Source organism: Temnothorax curvispinosus, unplaced genomic scaffold (assembly GCF_003070985.1).
Source record: "Temnothorax curvispinosus isolate PA1 unplaced genomic scaffold, ASM307098v1 QBEX01013461.1, whole genome shotgun sequence".
Lineage (NCBI taxonomy): Eukaryota > Metazoa > Arthropoda > Insecta > Hymenoptera > Formicidae > Temnothorax > Temnothorax curvispinosus.
In genome coordinates this window covers 55,415-78,482 of record NW_020223241.1, presented here as the reverse complement: position 1 = coordinate 78,482, position 23,068 = coordinate 55,415, and the positions used below count along the sequence as shown (strand labels likewise).

The following is a 23,068-nucleotide window of genomic DNA, read 5'->3' as shown; positions in this document are numbered from 1 at the left end:
ACGAGCAGATATCATTTTGGCCCGGACGTCGTAGACCCACGTATATACTTGCTACTTGTTCAGCATGTCCGTTCATTACTCACACAGCACAGGATATTTTGAGGGACATTTGTGCATCCGCTGGATATCCACCGGATATTAAATATCCACTGGATATCCACCGGTTATTGAGATATCCCACTTTATCTGTAGGAAGTCCCTCAGATAAAGTGTGCTGTGTGGGTACCAGTTCTTCAGTAAGAGAAATTAGCTTTAAAAAAATTCAATTAATTTCAATTAATTTATGCTTCTGCAAAAAGATTCTCGAAGATTGGATAATAATAACTACTTACCCTATAATTTTGTATCATAAAATAAATATTTGCATAAATATTAGTTTGAATGCAACCTTCAATCTGAGCTTGAGCAGCAACTCCCTTTGAGGAACAATTTTGTACCACATTGTTTTTATTCAAGAATATAATGAATAAAGAAGAAAATAATCGATTATGATGATTAATGTATACGAATGGAAAACTAAAGATGACTTAACTCATAAAGTTATAAATTGCACTTATTAGTATTTTTAATGATAAATTAAAACAAATTTACAATTAATAAAATAAAAATAAAAATTTGTTTTTATAGAAGTCTGTGCGCTATTACTTTCAATTAATAAGATAAAAAAAAAAACAAAAAAATAAATTCTATTTATCTAGGGAGAAATACAAAATATAACGAAAAAGTATATAATCAATTATATAGTTTCCCAAAAGTGTACATTTCAGAATGCTTGACTAATAAAAAAAGTACTAAAAAATAATTCATACAAAAATTTACGTTTATTTGAAATATTTTCATTATTTAAATAAGTATGTCAAAAGCACACGTTTTCCAAACATGGTATATAATAAATGAGATTTGACTGTATTTGTGTATTTATTTGATCATTTTGAAACAAAACTTGATTAATTTAATATTAAGCTGTCATGTTTTTATGATCTTTGCATGTCAAATGTCAAGCAATTTAACAAGTGTAAACATAACGCGGCCAAAGTCAGTTAAGATAAATTTATTATACACAAGTCGACATATATCTTTATTCATTTAAATCTATTTTCGAATAAAAATAATGAATAAATATGTTTTATAGTGAATAACGAATAATCGGAATATTGAGTAATTCAATCGACGAATGCAAAAATAACGAATAAAACATTATTTGTCATTCATAATCAAAATATATTCTATCAATGTACAACGCTGCGATATAGATACGGAAGAATGCAACGCAACGTCTGCCGTCGCTCGCAATGCAAGGCAGAAAAAGAATCTGTATCTCTACAGTACTCCATAAAGAAGCATGTAAAATTACACGAACAATAAGGAGTTCATAGAAATCACGCTACATTTTATATAATAAAATGTACTTATTTTTCATGTAATTTTATATATTTGTTTACAGTGTAGCTGTATCTGATGCCTTTTTTGTGCATCAAACGAAACAACAGACACCCTTTTACTTTGGAGAAAGAGACGAGAAATACGGAAGACACGGAGAACACAATTAAGAAAAAGAACAGGCTTAAAATTAGCCTAAAAGTATATCCCCGAGATAACCGACAGAAAAAAACCTAGTTCTTTAGCAAATTTGAAACTGGATGCAGTTGAATTAATCCGTTTAAAGCCCAGATTAATTCAAGCGCGTAAATGTAGTGTGGAAAAGAGTGGAAATCATCGAAGTACATAGTACAAGTAAATTCTGCGAAACAATTCTTTCGGCTCCTGATCGCTAAATCATTTCTGTGCCACGCACATCTTTTGGTCACGAATCGCGCACAGTGGCCAAGCCTGGAGTAGCCAGGCGAGTTCGCGTCCCTTGTTCAACATTAACGAAACGTTCGAGCGCTTCGAGAGACACGCTTGGAAAACCGTCTCGCGTCATCATAAAATATCATTTATATCGCTTTACCTTGCTGGCGTGGGTCCTCCGGATCGGGAACTCCTTCGTGGAATCACTCCGTTCACCGCGAGTGCGAAACGACGCGCGGTTTCGCGCCGCGGAAACCGGTGCGGCCACGAGCGAGAGACGGCGGATCCGCCGAGCGAGCCGATCGCGGGCACGAAAAACGGACGCGTGCGACGAGATGAAACCGTGGCGAGATCGAGACTGGGCGCCGCGAAAGAGACGGCCGGCCGGAGTCCGGACCGCGGCGATCCGCGGCGCGCGCGTGTGGTGTACGACGCGAAGGGGCGACGGAGGCGGAGTCGCGCGTGTTTCGCGCTAACGCTTTCGGACCGCCCGCCCTTCTCGACGCGCGCCGGCCAGCCCGCCCGCGGCAAACGACGCAACGCGTCTTGACGATGACGGCTTTTTTTAGTTCTTATGGTAGACGTCGAAATGTTTAAAACGTCGATACGCGGGGTTTTCTAGAGCTCGTTATTGTCTCTAAAATTTTAGAGCTTTTGAGAAAGAAAAAACGACTTACATTATTAGTCCTATTATCAACGTATGGGAGTTATGATACATATTATGACATGACTATACTCATTCTTGTGTTAAATGTCAAAATGTTTAAATATCGATACGCGAGGTTTTTTTTAGATCTCATTATTTTCTCTAACAATTTTAAAACTTTTGAGGAAGATAAACTATTTCTTATATTATTATTAGTCCTGTTATTAATAATACATATTACAACTGCGATTATTTACAGATACATATATGTATATTCCTTGCTATAATTTTAATTAATTAAAACAGAGAGAGGAAAGTAATAGTTGTGAAAAAAATGATAAAGTATTTAAAGGAAAAAAAGAAGATACTTAAGGAGTAAATTTGTAATAGCGCACTGCTCTGTGTTTCTTTTTCTGTCCTTATTCAAATAATGTTGTATTCTCGAGAAAGTTCCTGAAATTCCTTCATTTTTTATCTTAAAGTTAAACTCAAATGCGATCTCGCGGTTAAAATAACCATCACTCATCATAATTCGTCTTTCACTACACTGCAAATTCAAGTGTTATTTTTACACGCATAAACGTTTAAAAATTTGACACATTTGACTAAAGCTTTTTTTACATATTTCTTCATATGTTAAATTACGTTATTATTTAACACGTTTTATCGTATTATTATGTCATTCAGACACATGAATGATTGTTACGGTAAATGAAACGTTTATAGTTGGAGGTCGAATTTCTACTAACATAAGAGAAACAAACATCGACGACTTGTCGTCAATAAATAACAATTAATTTAGCTGAAATGTTATTTGGTAAACTCGATATATTAGTGGCGATCGTAGCGCAGAAAAATGTGCGCTGGTCTAACGAGCCGAAGATCCGAGTTCAAATCCGATCAAAAATCGTCGATTTTTATATGATCGCCACCTCTCGGAAGGGTTAATGGCAACCCACCGAGAGTGTATCTCGTATCTCTTGAGCACCCCTCTATATTTGAGAACTGGCAAAAGGTAACTTCTATAATGATGACTAAAGATTGTTGCTCCATCTGACCAACTATGCACTTAACACCAGAAAAGTGATGACAAAACTCACAAAACTGAACTGAAAAGAAGAGTACCATTTCGCAAAATTCGCAGTAGTTGATGAGCGAATGAGCGCACACTGCAAATCCATGCAAGTGTGTTATTTTTGCACGCATAAACGTCTAAAAATGACACATTTCACTCAAGTTCTTTTTACATATTTTTTTTGCGTATGTTAAATTACGTCGTTTAACACGTTTATTCGTATTAAATTATAAGTTAACACGTTCAATCATGTTAAATGACGTAATTTAAAATAGAAAAAATTGTGTAAGAAGAACTTTAGCTAAAATAACTCACTTGGACTTGCAGTGTAGTTGCAACTGGAAACGCGTTTTATATGACAATGGGTGCTTTCCATTTAATGACATAAATTAATACAAGTATCGTTCTGTTTTTATTTCAAGTTTGGATTTCAAGAAAGATAGAACTTGTGTCGACTTACGTCACTAAATTGGAAATATCCGATATATTCACACGTTTCACGTACCACAAACCCTTGAATCAACGATATTTTTATGATTTTTTATGTAAGAGAAATTGTAGCATTTTTTTGCGGCCATTGTACGATATGCAGCAATTAACGTGCTAAATTTACAAATGCGTGCCAAATGATTTCGGTATAATAGCTTGTTCGACCTGCGAAAAAATCGTGACAGATCGAATGTCGGTCGCAAATTATTATGTAATTGCGCTTACATCGCGTTTCGTGAGGCGCGTTAAGCAACTGTTGTTTTGCTCGCCGATCGGCAAGGATGTCAGGAATTAAGGTCAAGAGAACGATGAGACTGCAGTGTCGTCGAAATCGCTGACCACCGTCAAAGATATCGCGAATCGCATGCATATTCGCGATTAAATTAACCGCTCAGATACAATTAGCCGATAATATTACGCCAAATTAATTCGATAACGTTACGCTACTTGAAATATCTATATTATATCAAACTCACACAAAGGAATTGTTTTTACTTCGCTTTTATATTGATAAAGATGGACAAATTGATATGTTTCTATTCTATAATAACGTATTTGCTTTAATATACGGAAGGGAAATTTAAAACTATTATTAAAGAGATAAAAACGAGATAATGAACGTATCTGACATATTCAAGTATAAAGGCCAAGTAAAAAATAAATTATAATTACATTATTTTATTTTGTAATAAATTTTTAGTCTTAATCGATTGAAAGTATAGGAGTTTTGGCAAATTGCGATTGAAGGATGCCACAAATAAATAACAAAGCCTCATCCTTTCTATAATATCATTTATATCGAAATTTCAAATCGAAATAATAAAGAGAGATGAAGGAGAAGAGAAGGAGGAAAAAAGAAATACCGAGAAACGAGATAAAAAATCCTGATGAAAAAGAAATCATTATAATTTTTAACAAGAAACATATTTATCAAAATTAATCTCTTTCCTTTACATTATGTATAAAATAACTCTGCGCTGAGAAAAAAGGTGTTAACTTGATTAAATATTTTCAATTGATTATTATTTTTTTAATTGAAATATTTATATGTATTTAAATTAAATATGACATTAAATCTAACATGACGTAATTTGACTCAAATACTAAATTATTTCAATTACAAAAAATAATAATCAGCTGAAAATATTTAGCCAAGTTAACAACTTTCTTTTCTCAGCGTGTATTTTCGGTTTTGCCGATTTTTGCTGTACATTTGTCGCCGCGCGCGGAAAGGACGTGCATCGAAGAGCCGAATCCCGCGGAGGGAATGACGTATCGATAAATGAAGCGGTTGCCGCAAAATGTCGCGTAAACGCGATGCGGAGGGTGAGGGAGAAAAGAGGCGCCGCAGCCGCGACGCCATGTTGGGGCGGCATCCGCGAGGCTGCCGGCCTCGCGCGATTGGTCGAGGGCCCCAATCCGGAACAACAATTCGGCGCGCACTCGTGCTTCAGCCCCGGCTCCTCGCGAAGCTTCGCATTCGATCCGCGAATCCGCGACCGACCGGCGGCGACGCGGGAAAGGAACGCGAATCCGCCGTTTAATGGCGAGAGAGCCTTCCGCAATCCCGCGATTCCCGCGGACGCGAACACTTTTCGCGCCACCTTCCTACACGCGGGATATCTCGATTTAACCGAATGAGTCGATCGTTAATTCGGGATTGGCCAGAAGCGCGGTGGCTTCCAGCACGAATGTCGCAAGGCGAAAAAATTGCACGCGTATACGAGCTCGAATTATAATTCGAGAGAAATTTCGAAACCGAAAGTAGAATTTCAGGTCTGCATTACGTATACGTTATACATTTTGCGCTTAAAATGCTATAGATATACATATAATTATAGACGTTGAAGAGAAACGAAAGAGAAGAAAAGTTGAAAGAGTACGAAAATTTAGCTACAAGGAATGAACTTGATGAAAATATGAAATATTTTTACATCATTATTACGCATTCGATACACAAAAATAGGAATCACTTTCCAAATCGAAAAGCTTACGTGTAACGAGTAGTAAAAATTAATCTCACATCATCGAGTCGATGTTATTTTATGAGAAATGCAAGATTAATTAGAGGATGTTTTTTCAAGACAGAGGTTTTGAACAAATTTATCTGACGCTAAATGCATTCTCCTTCAGATATCTGAGAAAGTTGTTTTATACTAATATTCCATTAATTGCATCTATAAAAATAGATTTTTTAGTGATACGTAATTAAACGTAGCATTTAAATGAGATCTAAATTAATAACGCAGTTCAGATATATCCGAAAATTTATGCGGGTTATATTACGTACGCGCATACATATATGTACATATATTCGTAATATTTTATCATTATACATACCTATATATATCTATCTATAAGATTTATACATTTTAATAAATATTACAACGTTTATAATACATTACTTTATTATTAGACAATACAATATTTCAAGAAAAGAGGCTTGAGATATTAAAAGTCCGCGTGCGCGAAGAAGATGAGTATTATTTTTGTCCAAAAATAGTGTGTGTGTGTGTGTGTGTGTGTGTGTGTGTGTTTGACTTCTTTCAACCTTCCTAGACTGTTGGAACTAATTTTCACTAAAACCAAATTGATCCACGTGACGTAATGCAGTTTATTATAAGAATATTTACTACTTAAAAGAATTCAAATTTTGGAAATAAACCACATTATATAAAAATATAAAGTCCGCAAGAAATATTGAGGATAGAAAATAATTTCTTTTTTAATTAGAAGTTAGTAAATTTTGTGATAGGTCCAAAAATGACCCACAAACAGCCTATAAAAATTAAAAAACGAGGCAGAAAAGGATTAGGTAAAGCCGAATTTCACATGCGTTCATCTCATCTTAATTATACTCGTGGTCCAGCCTCGCTTCGGGGCGGATGATTTACCGGGGGGGAAGGGAGGTGAGAAAGGGCGGGGGTCCACGGAAAATCGCGGATCACGCGGGTTTGGCGACAGGAAGGGAAACAAATGGGAATAACGGCGGTCAGACCGCGGCCGCGGATATTTTTCAGCTGCCTCATGGCCGGGTGCGCGATTTGTTGACCGAATGCTGAGACTTACGGACGCCGATGTTGCTGATATAGCGGGGTATTGTTAACCCGTCACAATGACCATGTTTAGCAACATCGACCGGTCGGTCGTGTTCGATTGTTCGTACCACCCTCTCCCCATCCCGCCATTGCGGTCGTTACTGCGCTATTGTCGACAAGTTGGTCCGCCGAGAATGATGACGATCGACTCTTTAAACCCGATGTCCATTACACGCTCATTTTCTGATTTGATCTCTATAATATACAATATACACATACATGTATTCACGAGCTTGTTTTAAGTTCCGCGAGCTTTTAAACAGAGTAATGAATGGAGAGAAGATTACGATCGCACCTTTCTAAGTTCTGTCTAGCGTCTCTAAAAAAAATAAAAATAATAAGTCATTAAAATAATTACTTTTGCCCCAATAGAATTACTTTGGCGCAAATACAATCTTTTATAATTTCATAACTTTATACAACTATATACCATATCACAGGGGAAATAATAGGTTTATACGAAAATCTACGTAATCTCTGGCGTGCTCCAAACTCTTTCGAGATCCAGTTACACTTTCCGGCAGCAACGGAGAACTCAAATGTGTTTGCACCGATCTCTCGGCGCTCTCTCGAGCGGTTATCAAAAGGCGATAAATCGCGCAAAGACCAAAGGAGCCTTTATCCATCGATCCGCTTATTATTTGAAGAACGGCCGGAGAAACGGTAGAAGGGAGTCCCTGTTTTGATTGGGTAATGTCAAAGCAATACTGACCCTCTCGACCCGAACTGATCTCCCTCATCCTCTCTCCTTCTCTTTCCTTCTACCTTAGTCCCGTATTTGGACTCATCCCCCCCCGAGTTCGATTTTACTGCCGTTTTATAGTCGTTTGTCGCGGCGAGGCGAGACAGGAGCGATTACCACGCGGTCACGTTCCGTGCGGGACGTTATAGCCGTGGCTGGAAGCTCCTCGATCGTCTCGCACACGAAACGCTCGCGATACAGCGGTTATTCTTCGGCATTAAATGCATTCGCATAATGAAATGACGGCTAACAGAACGTCAAAAAATGGGGAAAACCTGAAACGAACTGGAAGAGCAAGGGATTAGGCGGAGGATGACTGCGGTAGAATGGAAAGAAATGGAAACTAGGATAACGTCAAAGGATATTATATGCCTATCCAGAACGCCCATTAAAATAATTATTTTTGTACAAATACTAATCCTAATTAATTTTATAACTTTTAAATATTTATTTGCACTCATTAATCCTCTATAACCCAATTTTTTGCGTCTACAAAATTATATAACGTAAAGCTGGCAAACGAAACTTCGGATAAAAAACTAACAATTAATTTACAATCTTTAAATTTTTTATTATAAAAAACGGTTTGTAACTTAAAATAAGATGCTACGCTAAGTGTGGCAAAAAATAAAATAAGACTTAAAAAATATGAGTGTGTGACTTCGAAAGTTATGGCATTATAGAGAGTTAACAAAGCGTACTTTTCAAATTTTGTGCTGTTTCAGACACTCCCGATAATCTTTTATTCATAATGATCCCTTAATTTCGAGCACTTTCGTGTGCCGCGAATCGAATAATCAGTCGTAAATGAAAGACAGAGATTCTGAGAAGCCGAGTACTGATTGCGAGTCACGACCCAAATGGCGCGGAACGTAAGAAGCGGGACATTGTCGATCCCCGGCGCGCGCGCGAGGGGACCTCGTAAATTATTTGGAGCTAGACCGCGGCTCCCGTCCGGAGCGACGGCTTCATATTTTAGCGTTGCCACGAGGCGTAAATGTTTACGTTAAAGGTGACCCGCCGTCGCACAATATTGCGTTATCCTTTTACCCGTACGACGCGGGCGTTGCTTGCACGCGCTTGAGCCCTTCTCGCCGCTACGCGGTCCGCCACCGCTCGTAAAAGTCCTCGCCTGCCCCCCTTGTCCCTTCCCGCCCACGTCGAAAGCGATAGATTGGGCCAAACGAATAACATAAGGCTCCCTTCACGAATAAGTCAATCGGGAGAGGACCGCCGTCGTACGGAAGCACGTTCGTCGATTCGATCCGAGTTCGAAAAGCGAACCCGATTCACGGTTGCGCGACTCGTTTCTGGATAAATCGGAGAATCTATCTGAAATAATGAATGAATAATGAAACGGATCTATAATAGCGATAGTTATCATTCAAATGATAAGATAAATAATTTAAATTGTTTTATACGTGCGCTCTACGTTCTTTGCGAAATCTACCAAGATCAGTATAAATCTGGAATTTTAATCATAAAGAGCCTCATTGCCATTATAATAGCAAAATGGAAAAGGCCTTGAAATGATGTGATTAACGCAACCTTTTATAAATCTTTCGATTCTAATTAAATTCTAATTAAACCTCTTGATAAAATTACACGTTTAATGTATGATATATTATAGTTTGTTCAAATTTATAATATACGCTTATGATTTTTGTAAAATTTATATATAGTTTTCAATTGAAGCTTAGGTTGGAAATATGCTTTGGAGTTAATCGTACATTTATACATAGAGAATTATAATTATTATACATATATACTCTATTCATACATGCAAATATTATATTATAATTATATGTTAATAAATAAGATATTATATTAATTATAATGTAACAATTGATGAGCTAAATTGAGGATTATCTCAAATCATCGTGAAATTATCAGGATGACCAAACTACGATTAATTTATCAAATAGTATCTCTAATATTATTTCAATAACATGATAATTTGTTATACAATAAAATTATTAATTTTTCGGAAGGATTAAGTCAGGAACACGGTCTTACATACAGGTCTGGAAACTCTAGTGGTGGGGGATGGTCGCCTTAGCGACGAAGAAAATAACTCGCTTTGTGACCGTAAGAGTCGCTGCCATCGGTCAGTGTATTATGTGGTAGGACAAGGACGGAAATAGTAATTAGTAAATTCAAAATCGTGAGTGTCAAATAGGCAATAATTGAAGTTTCAAATGAGGAAAGGAATAATAAATAACTTTGTATTAAGAATAAAACGTTGGAAATCTTTTTATTCGTTTCTTTATAAGGACAAATACTGACCGAGCGATACTGAGGGAATAAAAATTCTGCGTGAAGCATATATAATACTGTGCCTTCCTAGTGTGTTTTAGATTGCTAAATGAACAATATAGACAACACGATTTTTGTTTTACAATAGTTAGTTATTTCGACCAAGCTCTTTTTCATCCTTTATTTGGAATCTAATTATAATAAAACAATAAGAAATAATTTACTTTGTAAGATATAATGTTATTTTATGGAAAAGAAATATCTCTCTTCGAATACAAACGATATCAATAAACAATATCAATATAAATTGTTTCTCATAACGAGAAACTTAATTCTAACGAACACCGGATCATAAAAAAAACGGAAGGCCAATTATACGAATGCGCAAATTAATAAATTGATATATAATTTATTCTTAATTTACAATATTTAAAGATGACGCGTGATTCTCGGTATGAGAGCGGTTGACTTGTATTAATTCTGATTCTTACCTTACGTATGCCTTGGTTTTATAAGATTAATTAGAAAGTTGAAGGCTATGAGTAAAGGAATATGAAGTAAATAATAATTACCCGTTTCGAGAATCCATAGTTAATTTACAGGTTTCAATATTTATATACATTCTTATTCCAAAAAATATCAATGTAGTTGTACACATAATCAAGGTCGATATCGACCTTTTTACTGTGACTAGTTACAGTTATTTAAAGAAAGAAAATGTCATATAAAAAAAGATTTACATGAGAAAGATGTTATTTTCAATCCATGTCGCTGTCCATGTCCTCAGGAGCCGAAGAAAGTATTTCAACTTAGCTCAAAGAAATAATAAATGACTTTGCATTAAGAATAAAACGTTAGAAATCTTTTTATTCGTTTTAAGAAAACCATTTAAATACATGCAAGTGCGAGGCATTTTTTGCAAAACACGATTCAACATATCGAATAAGATGAAAAAAATGGTGGTTTGCATGTTTCAAACCACCGTGACTTTTCATGTTTACAAATTCAGCGACTGAGGATGTGCATTATATGTCATTTTCAAAAATGCACTTGAATTAAGCGCAATTAAAAAATTGTTGTCACGTTACCATGGGTTACCATCTACACTTCGCGATGACAGCGATGCATAGTGACAACGCCGTGAAATAAATTCTTCCATGCTAAAACGACCATCCCCCACCACCGAAATCGGTCTGAGTTTCCAGACCTGTATGTAAGACCGTGGTCAGGAACGATTAATTATAATATGAGTTTGCTACTTTGAGGTAACCCAGGTAGCAGAATAACGTCAAATGGCGTATTAATAACGGTCAATAAAACGTCATCCGGCCCTAAGACGTCTTTAGACGTCAGTCTGCTACCTGAAAAGCAATTAATTCTTGAATTAATCGCCAATTGAGTTAATCGGAATTCAGTCGACTTCTTATGGCGGCTTCAATTAACTTAATTGATAATTAACTTATTAATTAATGCCTGTACTATTTATTTTGTTATAACATAGATAAAATTGTTAATTTCTTGCTGTTTAACACAGCAGAAAAAGATTTAAAATCAGGGGCAACGAATTATATAGTTAGAAATTTTGCTATAAGCAATTCTTTGATTAATTTTTCTAGTTAAGCTAGTGAGTACTCTGTTGGAGTCACCCTTTCAACTTTCAATCCCCAAATCTTTTTTCAGGAATACAAAGATACACCTGCACAAGACCACCTGCAAAGGACACAGGACAAGCTGTGGACGACCATCGGTCATCGAATAATCTAGCGCCATCTAATAGCGCGAATTCAAAACACGGCAGACGTATTCAAGCATTGGAGCGACATCTTGCGGCCGTCACAAGTACTTACCTTTCTATACACCTATACACGTGCCCACTTCCTAACATAACATAACCTCCAAACTCCAACAGGATAGATTTGTTGAAGAGGAAGATTCGCGTTGTGTTAACAGTGTTTAAATAAATGTTGTTAACAACATGTTAACAACAAAGATCTTTTTTAGAAAAACGAAGGGAGGGAAAATCTTTAAGGTAATATTCTAAAGTCTTTTCAGAAATTTCGAACATAAAATTGAACTCACGTACCTCGAAAACTTTATGAACAAGAATGATATTTGAGTTATAATTTTCTCTTATCAGACCGTCAGGGAGCACTACCTCAGAGATGATATTTACTGTGGCCTTAAAACGTGTACGAAGTGCAAGGCGAGGCCTCGGGACATGGTGTTGGAGGAGGAAGATGCTGGTGCAAAGTCTTCCTTAATTCCCAGCCCATATTTTCTTGTACTTGACACAAATATAATTCTGGATCAAGTAAGTATTACACTGAATGTATTATACAGTGTTAAAACACGTATTTCCTGTCGGATTGTCTAAAGTTTGATTTCTAATTACAGATTGACATCTTGGAGGAAGACGTTATCACCAATGTAATCATTCTGCAAACAGTACTGGAAGAAATTCGGCACAAAAGTTCCACTGTATACAAAAAATTGAAGGCCATCATAGGAAATCCAACGAGGAAATTTTTTGTGTTTATCAATGAACATCATCGGTGTGTAATAATTATTTTATGGAGGAAAAAGAAGATTATATATTTAATATTATACTATACTCTCTTTAACATTTTGTTCTTTTGACGTGCTTCATAATATATTTTATGCAGTATATATTTGTACATAATAACTATTTTACAATGTTACTTCCAGGGAAACTTATATTGAGAGAGAACCAGGTGAAAAGATAAATGACCGTAATGACAGAGCGATACGAGTTGCAGTTAAATGGTACGATACCCATTTGAACTCTGATGGCGACAATGTAAAAGTTATTTTGCTAACAGATGATGTAGAAAATAGAACACGTGCCGCTGAAGAGGGACTGTTTGTTGTGTCGAGTAAGATATACTTGATTTTGTTCTATTAAATTATATCACTTTGATAGTACATTGAATAATATATACATCTTTTTCACAGTGGAAGATTATGTTGCATCGTTGGAAAATTCAAGTTTTCTGCTGGATAAATTATGCAAACGTTCTTATACTTTGGATATCCAAGGCCCGGAATTGTTTCCTTGTCATCTAGCACCCACAGAAATGCACGACGGTATAACATCCGGGAAACTGTTACAAGGAACATTTTTGGCATCGAGAGAGAATTTCCTCGAAGGAAATGTGAATGTTGAAGGAAGAGAGAAACCTGTAAGATACATAATCATTCGTGAATATTTAAATATAACGTTAATATTGTCGGTTTGAAGGAGAAAATCATTGAACATCTATTTTGAAAATAATTATGTACGATTTATTCAAACCTCTCAAGTCGCATGATTTTTATAAATTCATGTAAATCTTTTTTTAAGTTTTAATGGATATTAATATAAGTGAGCAATGTAACTGAAAATTTAAAAACTACATTTTTGTCACATCAGATTTTCAAAACTTTCATTATCTATTAAGCAACATGAATTGCTGATTTTTTTTCTTAAATTCGACAATACATACGTAATAATCTCTTAACAAGTGTCATTATTTTTATTGTTTTATTTGCCTTAGATATTTGTGCAAGGACGATCTCATCTAAATAGAGCAGTTGATGGCGATATAGTCGCAGTTGAAATTCTGCCAGAAGATCAGTGGTCATCACCCAGTGAAATTGTTTTGCAAGATGAACAAGGTGCGGATGCTGATGACGTTGCGGAAGATGAGAAAATACTGCGTAAACAGAGCTCATCAAAAATGCAAGAGAAAATACCGACGGGCAAAATTGTTGGTATTATCAGGAGAAAATGGAGACAGTATTGTGGAATATTGCAACCGAGTGCAATTAAAGAGGTAAAGAATCTTTCATATTATGACATAATAATTTTTTTATATCTGTTCTATTATATATTGTTATCGGTGTGCGTAGAATGTAAGGCATCTGTTTGTTCCGGCCGAGAGAAAAATTCCGAAAATAAGAATTGAAACTAGACAAGCCGAGATACTGAGCAAGCAGAGAATTATTGTCGCACTGGATTCATGGCCACGAAACTCAAGATATCCGCTGGGCCACTTTGTACGAGCACTTGGTAATATAGGAGACAAAGAGACAGAGAATGAAGTATTACTCTTGGAACATGATGTTCCACACAGCCGTTTTTCTGATGCTGTTCTTAGCTTCCTTCCAAAACTACCATGGATTATTACGGAAGCGGTACGTATACATATTTGGTCTAAAATTTGTTGTATTAGCTAATTTTCTTGAACTATTGATCGTATAAAGAATGATTTAACTGCGAGTATAAATAGCTGAACAATGTAGCTATGCAGAATTGCACAGAATATTATTTATTTATAAAAAAATATTACATATATTTATATATCTTTATAGGATGTTGCGCAAAGAGAAGATCTCCGACATCTAGACATCTGTTCCGTGGACCCACCAGGCTGTACTGATATTGACGATGCGTTACATTGCAGAAGTTTACCAAACGGTAATTTCGATGTCGGTGTGCATATTGCAGATGTATCCCATTTTATAAGGCCTGGGACTGCACTGGACAAAGAAGCAGCATTACGCGCTACCACCGTATATCTTGTTGATAAACGAATCGACATGGTTCCAGGTAAGATAACTTCATTTTGAGTAACATTGTAGGTAGGTGTAACGCAAATTAACATAAAATGTTTCTTTATTTCAGAATTGCTTAGCTCAAATCTTTGTTCCTTACGAGGTGAGGAAGAACGATTTGCGTTTTCCTGTATATGGGAAATCGACCGCGACGCAAACATAATCGATACGAGATTCTGCAAATCTATAATTTGCTCGCGTCAAGCAATGACGTATGAGGAAGCTCAATTGAAAATTGACGATGCCACTCAGCGGGATGCTATCGCGGTGTCGTTGAGAGGATTAAATCAATTGGCAAAGAAATTAAAGAAGAAACGTTTAGAGAATGGGTATGATTATTCAGAGATGCAATATCTATACTGAATTATTTTAAATTATACCCAATCATTTTTCACGACAAATTAAATTTTAAATAATTTATTTGCAGTGCTCTAACTTTAGCGTCACCGGAAATACGCTTTCAAGTGGATAGCGAAACGCACGATCCCATTGACGTGGAGGCAAAGAAGTTGAGAGAGACTAATTCTATGGTGGAGGAATTTATGCTGCTCGCGAACATTAGCGTTGCTGAAAAAATATTGGCAGAATTTCCGGAGTGCGCTATGTTAAGAAGACACCCGGAACCACCACAAAGTAATTTTGAGCCGTTGATTAAAGCTGCCAAAAATCAGGTATTGCCACTTAGCTTAAAACTTCATGTAATTCCATGTTTAGTTACAAAGGTATTTAAGATTTTAAAATTAAAAAATTCTATTTCCTTCAATTTTTGGATTTAAAGAAGGAATTCGAGCTATTGTCAATGTTATCAGTTATTTTGTTATTTAATAGCGATAGCGCTGCAATATATTCATCTTAAAATTGATTTTACAGGGTTTTACTATTAATACAAATACTGGTAAGGAATTAGCCCGATCACTGGAAGAAACTAAAAAGGAATCGAATCCTTACTTCAACACAATGTTAAAAATATTAGCTACGCGATGTATGTTGCAAGCGGTATATTTTATTAGCGGAATGCACCAACCAGAAGAATTCAAGCATTACGGATTAGCGTGCCCGATTTACACACATTTCACATCTCCTATTCGACGGTAAGCCGTTTGAAAGCCGTTAAGGAACATTATTATTAAATTAATTTGAATTCACGGTTTCTTAATAATCTATATCTTACAGATACGCAGATATAATTGTGCACCGACTGTTAGCTGTATGTATAGGTGCCGACGCGACTTATCCAGAGCTATTGGATAAAAAGAAGAATCACTTATTGTGCCATAATCTAAATTATCGGAATCGAATGGCGCAATATGCCGGCCGAGCGTCAGTCGCACTGCACACACACGTTAGTTTGATTTATTATGAAGTTCCCTCTTTGACAACCTTGCTATTCAATACTCCGATATAGAATATTATTTAGAAAAAATTCCAACTGTTTTATGCGTTTCAGATATTTTTCCGCAACAAGGTTCAAGATGAGGAAGGATACATTCTTTTTGTACGAAAAAATGCTTTGCAAGTGCTTATACCGAAATATGGTTTGGAAGGCACCGTATATCTCAAGTCTGCTTCGTCGTCCGTCACGTTCACGTACAATTCGGAGGATCAATCCCAAACCTGCGGCGAGGTCGTATTTCGGGCATTTGATCCTATTGTTGTACAAATGAGTTTGGACAGATCTAATGTTCAGCATGAAAGATTATTCTTTAAACTCGTAAAACCAGAGGTAAGGAAAGGGAGCATGCGAAAATATTCATATACATATATTTTTAATGGTTCTAATAATTTGTTGGATTATAGATCCCAGATTTCAGCGTTCCCCCATTGAATATCGATACTAGCGCAACTGAAGAAAATTCCACTGTGAAAGAAACGTTGAAACGGAAGCCAGAAATTCAGCAAGAGTCGACCATCGTTCGGAAGAAGAAAGCCGGAAAGAAAAAGAAAAACAGGAATTGAGACTATAATTTTTAAATATAACGAATCACGTAATAATAATATACGCATTGGTTTTTATAAAAAAAATTTGTATTTTTTGGCTACTTTTTAACATTATTCACAACTTACAAAGTCTTTATAACAAGACAGAAAATTGTCAATAAATCTTCTTAGACAATATTCCCACAGGAAACTTACGTACACAGTTACACATACATAAATGTCTGATAATTTCTCTCATTGAAAATTACTAAATTCATATATTCTCTTTCTCATTGCAAACTTAAAATTTTCCGTTGCACTTTGCGGTAAACTTGACAAGCGACATATTTAATCTCATGAGATAAACGACATTGAATACTAAAGTGAATTGATGATAAACATAACTGAAAAATAAAAAATCTTCACTGGGTTTAATCGATATGAATGAGAAACGAATGTACCTTTGGTGATAAAAGCGTTAAAAATAATCAAAATGAAATTAAGGTACAATAAATCAATAAGTATAGTAATATGAATTTAGTTATATGCAACATAAGGCCTGTCCGTTTTCGCTGCACTTCTGAACTAGTGCAACAAGTCAAAATGAAACAAATATATTTTCTTTTATTCTAACTCATTGCCCTCGTTCAGAAGTGCAGCGAAAACGAACAGGCCTATACTGAAAGATGATGCATTTCTTATAAATACTGTAAAAACTTATCATGGATAGCATGACCAAATCTTAGATCATATGTATAAAATCAATTTAACGAAGACAGTCTCATGTTTGCGGAAAATTGTCACTATACAGTATCAAATAAAAAAAGAAATTAATTTTAAAGTACGTTTTATATTCGACTAGCACGATAATAAATAATAAAGAAGATTACTTAGTGCCGATACAAATCAACGAATTGTTTTTCTTATAATAATTCAATGAGAGAATGCTTGAGCAACTTGTTGAATAAACTTGTGGCGCCTCTGATTGCGCCAAAGCGCTTGACGATCCTCTGAAAAGAGTAGGCAATATGTAAACAAATCTAAATTTGAGAAAAACAGAAGTATTTAGCGCATACCCATTCAATGTTTTGACGAAATCTTGAGTAGGCCACAGTCGTACGACTCCATCTAGGCTTGCACTGGCGATGTACTGACCATCTAAACTCCAGTCTACATTCATAACGGTATCTTTATGGCCTTTCAATTCAGTCAATAAACCATTAGTTGCTAAATCCCATATAGATATGGACTTATCGTCGCCTGAATGAAACAAAGTTTCCGTCATTTAACAATTCATTGTTAATATAATTTTACGTCTTATATTTTTTTTCACATAATTACCCGCAGCTGCCAGATATTTGCCATCTGGACTAAAAGCTAAGGTGTAAATGGTCGATTGCGCTCCAACATACACTCGCCGTAGATTCCCGTCATCTTTCGACCATAGCCTTATTGTTTTGTCCGCAGAACCAGTCGCTAAGTATCTTGCGCTTGGATGAAATTTTATGCACTGAAAATAGAAGATACGTAAATCCAATCATTATATTACTATTCTAAAATAGTTTGTAATGATTTAAAAAATATACATTGACATCTAGGAAGTGACCAGCAAATATTCTTAAAGGAAATGTTCTATCCAATGACCACAATTTTGCAGTTCTGTCGTGTGAACCTGTGGCAATATATAAATTGAACACACTGGTATCCATGCACCATATAGGATAACTATGACCGCTGTAACAAGAAAAAGAACAGTTAGAAATCAGACATTTTATTCATTTAATATAATATACATTACATGTATTATTTTGTATGTACGTTTTTTTTAATTCAATCTTATTCTAAAAAAAGTGATTAGTCTGCAGACAAAAAATTCACTGAAATTAACAGAAGCCTTGATTTAAAGATCTACTTTGGAACAAATTTATATCTTTGATTTATAGTTGAAAATTTACTACATGGAATGAAAAATTACTTCAACACTCAATTCTTCATAAATGTTTGGGCTGCAAAAAAAATTTTGAAGAAATAGGATTATTTACCTATATATTGCTGTACATGAATAGTTATTGAGTCTCCATGCTCTCATATCCTTGTCGCTTGATACAGAAAGGAGAATATCTACCTCTGGGATAAATCGTAAATCGTGCACTACATCCGTGTGGCCTCTCAGTATTATCGCCCCTGCTTCGCTTCTTCTGTAAAATGATATAATTACTTCTTTATTCTAACATATTGTACTCAAATAAAGGAATGATATACAATTGCAACTCACACTGTGTTTTCTTGTTCATTGAATCTATAAAATGGTGATATATCACAGGCAGACGGAACACACGTTTGCTTATTTTTCGTTTTGACCAGGACCGTTTCACCTATACCCCACAAGCGTATTTCAGCTGTACTAAAACCTACAGCCAACTTATCCATCTTAGGTGCGATAAGACCGCAACTTGCACTGCAATAATATACAAAGATACATTAAACATAAGTAATTCCAAGAATCATAGAACAGATTATAATATGATACTTGCTTTTCTATAGCATTCTTCACCGTAAATAATCTCAATGGTTGATGAGCATTATTCTGCATCAATCGTATAGCTTCCTGCAATTCTCTCATTTCACGATCCACACCGGTACCAGATGGCTGTTCCATATGGCCATTAATACTTGCTTCATATCTTTGACTTTTCTCTTCAGGTACTTCTCCATCCATTTGAGGACTGTCTGCCTTTCTGATTATTGTGATGTGTGTATTTATAATCTATACAAAATTGTAAGAAATTCAAGTTGCTAAAAATATTAATTTTATTTTAAACAAAATTTAAAAAATAAAACAGCTCCTTGATATAAAATTATTATCTTTATGATTGATGTAAAAAGATTAATCTTCAGCAGAATTTAGATGGTTAACGAAGGTGTACTTGAAAGCAATTAATTATATGTATTACCTGCATTAATATTATATGTCCGTATTTGGTAAGATATTGTCTCAGGCAAATATGAGCCGACTCAGACAGATCTACTTTATACTTTCTAGTTCTGAACGCATTTACCAAAGGTCTCAACTCAATATCTTGCACCGAAAATACACTAGATAATTCTTCTAAAAAGTCCTTCTCCGTTTCGCTGACAAACTCATTCTGATGCGTCCTTAGAAAATCGGTAGCAGTCTCTCGATTACCAGTATGTAGCATCTCTAAGTAAAGATGACAAAATATTGGATACAAAAGTCCCAGCAACTCTATTCTTATTTTTTCGTTGAGTATGGCATTCATCCATTTCTTGAATCTAAAAGGATTAAAACTTTAGCATCTTGCAATCCTCAAAATCAACTTGTCACGTATGCAAAAAAAAATGGCATTCACACATTAATTATAGAGACTTTCAAGTAAGAATCTGGTCAATTTGACAAATAATAGTGGCTGCGTTTAAAAACAATGTACTATATAAAGTTTATATATTAGTTAGACACATGATGACATGTTCTGTATGAGAAAAATGAAAAATTATAACAAATATAGGCTGGGTTTGTTTTCACGCTTTTGTTTTTATATTTTGGATTGGTTCTACCATGGTTTGTCATTACCAATCAACACATAGTGACCAGACACTTACTTGAGGGTCTCTAATCAATTAATGTCAACTTTTCGATAGAAATCTCAATCTTAAAATTAGAATTCCATTTAAAAGTCATTTGTCATGTCAAAATCTCGATCATCTTCATGTTCTTGATAGCAATCACATAACTTTCCCTTTTTTAAGATAAAGAACACTGAATGAATGAACAAATTATAGAAACAGAAGACTGCCTGCGTGCCTGCACCTTCTGTACCTAGTAGGAAAAATTAAAGATGGACACATCAAATTTCCTGTTCTTTCCTGAGAACTTGGAGCTGCATGAAAGCTATACTGACTGCAATGCTTGTGACGTAATAAAAAAAATTGTAATATAAAATGTTAAGATTTATAATTAGTAGAATTCAACCAGACGACAAAATGCCTTTATCTCGCTGGATGAAACGAGTAATCACTAATCACATCGCGCGGTTTGAGAAGGAGTCTTGTAAAAACTGTACCGCTGATAAGCCTGATTCGCCGCGACGGTGTCAATGGAAATGGCACTGAAAACGATCGAATTCTCTTGCGAAGAGCCGCACTCCGCGGTCGCGCTCAACGTCGTCTGATCGCTGTTCTGACAGAACAACTGATCGCCCTTGCGGTAAACGTCGTGGTCCTGGAAAAAAACAACAACAGCAGCGATGTAGGAGGTTATGAGCGCGCACGCTCATTCATGGCGAACCACGCGCGGCATGAAAACTTCCGGACGAGTCTCCGCGACACCGCACCTGATAGTGACGCCTTTTCAGGTAAGATTCAATCGTCGCGCTGATCACCTCGCTCTTCATCCGCTTCATCTTCATCGAGGCCCGGCGGCGACGGCGAATCCCGCGACGGTGCCCCGAACCGGGATCCGCTGACGGTGATGCGTGACAGTACGCCGTACGGATGGCGAAGCAGGGCACACAAACACACCCCGCCCGGGGGGAGAAAGAAGAGGAGAGTCGAGACTCAAGAGAGAGGTTGTGTAGTTGTGTTGTGTTGGTGCAACGGTATACGCCATAGACGTAACAAGTGTATGTAGACCGCCGCCACTGCCTAATAAATTAAATAACAAGGGAAGCGCATCCGGCGGCTCGCTTGCTGATTGGCTGACCGCGGCCACCAATCACAACCGAGAGTGATGGTCCCACAGCTGATTCCATGGCCGCGTTCAGCAGACATAACTGTTGAGTTCGTCTTATCAACACTCTGCGTTGATTGGTTGGTTCTAAAAGTAAGAACCAATCACGTTCGACTGCTCCTGAGCGGCTTGGTCTGCTGAACGCGCCCACATGTGCGAAGTAACGTGGTGAGTGAGAAACTGAGAAAGATTAAATAATATTATTAACAAATCCTATTTCACGTTGATTACAATGATGGAACTAAAACAAAATCATTTCTGAATGATTAAATTGTGTCAGATATACAGAGGTTACTTTGTTTAGCGGTCAGCTGCGGGCTCAATAGGAACAATGGAGGGGGTAAGGAATACGCTTCTATAGTTTATGAGTATACAGTTTTCAGCATATTCTTTTTTACATTATTAAGAATAAAGCAAGCACACGTTTATATTTTAAAGAAAGGCGAAGAAAAACGAAAAAAATAAATGATAAGTGTGACAAGAACTTTATTGCTTTTCGTAGTTAAAGGAAATATACGAATTATATGTTCCATTAACACATTGCATGTGTCCTCCCAGGATTTTAATTTTTTTGATTTAGAATAATTTTATGATTGACAATCAGATAACTTTTTTTCAAATTTAGACAAGAGTAAAAACTTGCATGAATATTTCTTTAACAAATATTATTTAAAAATACGTTCGTCTGGCAGAGCTTTATGTATAAATCGAAAAATTCCATATGCATGGAAACATTGAAAACTGTTTTCTTTTTTGAATAAAAATCGACTCGATCGACAGATGGTATTTTATCTTCTGAAGCTTTATGCGAGGAAATATACTGTATCTACGATTTTTATTTGTCGAAATTTAGTAAATCTTCAAGAAACTTTTCAAAAAATTTGAGAAATTTGCCTTTTTATTACAATATATTATTTTTTGTCATATATAATATTTACCTATTACATTTATCATTACTTTATTACGTATATATTTTAATTTCTAATTATTCTTAATTAGAAGAGGTACGTGTAATTGATACCCGTTTAGAATTAATTGTAGATTTTAATCGAAAAGTTCTTGAAGGAAAAGCGATTTTGACTATAGAAAGAAAACCTTCTGGTTGAATTGCGCATATATGCCACACGCCTTTCGAAAGCTCTTTTCAAGACAATCATTTTCCGCCCTTAGTCATTAAAATCCGTCCATACCAATTTTGGACAGATAGGGGGTAAAAGTGACGTGGATTGTCCCATATGTATATCCCAAAAGGGTTAACAAAACTATTCAAATTATCATTCAAGTGTATAGATGGACACATGCGGATATCTTTCTTTCCATTCGTTAACCAAACAATCGTCAATGTTACAGGATAAGAGATGAAACTCTTGCAGTTTTGGACATTGTTCTAAAATAATGGAACACTTATCAGGTGTAACAAGTTTTGCCCAATAAAGTTGTAACTGTTTTAAGTTTTTGCACTGCGTTAATAATTTCAAATTGTGATCAGTAAGGACAATACACTGTAAAGCAACTAATTCCAGACGTGGCCAGGAAGTAAGTAATCTGCGCAAGCAATCATCAGCGTTTGAATGTTGGAAACTGTAACAAAAATCATATAATTATTATAGTATTCCAATTACAAAAAATTGTGCAAATTAGAAATTTGCATATTGTTTCCTCATTATTACAGATTGCTACAACTGCTCCTATT

The 23,068-nt window shown here is 35.8% G+C and overlaps 2 protein-coding genes across 3 annotated transcripts; one reads left to right on the top strand and one right to left on the bottom strand.

The window, feature by feature from the left end:
- Positions 1 to 11,981: 11,981 nt before the first annotated feature.
- LOC112463601 (exosome complex exonuclease RRP44) lies at positions 11,982 to 17,469 on the top strand. Its single transcript, XM_025030068.1, has 14 exons — positions 11,982 to 12,126; positions 12,235 to 12,408; positions 12,492 to 12,649; positions 12,804 to 12,991; positions 13,071 to 13,297; positions 13,652 to 13,930; positions 14,007 to 14,291; positions 14,469 to 14,706; positions 14,782 to 15,040; positions 15,139 to 15,382; positions 15,582 to 15,802; positions 15,885 to 16,053; positions 16,159 to 16,434; positions 16,509 to 17,469. The coding sequence occupies exons 1-14, from the start codon at positions 12,073 to 12,075 to the stop codon at positions 16,665 to 16,667; spliced, it is 2,931 nt and encodes a 976-aa protein (XP_024885836.1). The 5' UTR covers positions 11,982 to 12,072; the 3' UTR covers positions 16,668 to 17,469.
- Positions 16,727 to 21,228, bottom strand: LOC112463602 (TAF5-like RNA polymerase II p300/CBP-associated factor-associated factor 65 kDa subunit 5L). Of its 2 annotated transcripts, XM_025030069.1 has the most exons (10): positions 20,981 to 21,228; positions 20,711 to 20,868; positions 19,583 to 19,922; positions 19,163 to 19,395; positions 18,904 to 19,086; positions 18,671 to 18,826; positions 18,215 to 18,362; positions 17,970 to 18,138; positions 17,705 to 17,888; positions 17,499 to 17,638 (listed from the first exon to the last, which is right to left on the bottom strand). In XM_025030069.1, exons 1-10 carry the CDS (start codon positions 21,053 to 21,055, stop codon positions 17,515 to 17,517), a joined length of 1,770 nt encoding a protein of 589 aa, XP_024885837.1. In that variant the 5' UTR covers positions 21,056 to 21,228; the 3' UTR covers positions 17,499 to 17,514. The 2 variants fall into 2 exon arrangements, with proteins under 2 accessions (XP_024885838.1, XP_024885837.1); XM_025030070.1 differs by having other exon boundaries at positions 16,727 to 17,638; positions 19,583 to 19,830; positions 20,711 to 21,226.
- Positions 21,229 to 23,068: the final 1,840 nt, after the last annotated feature.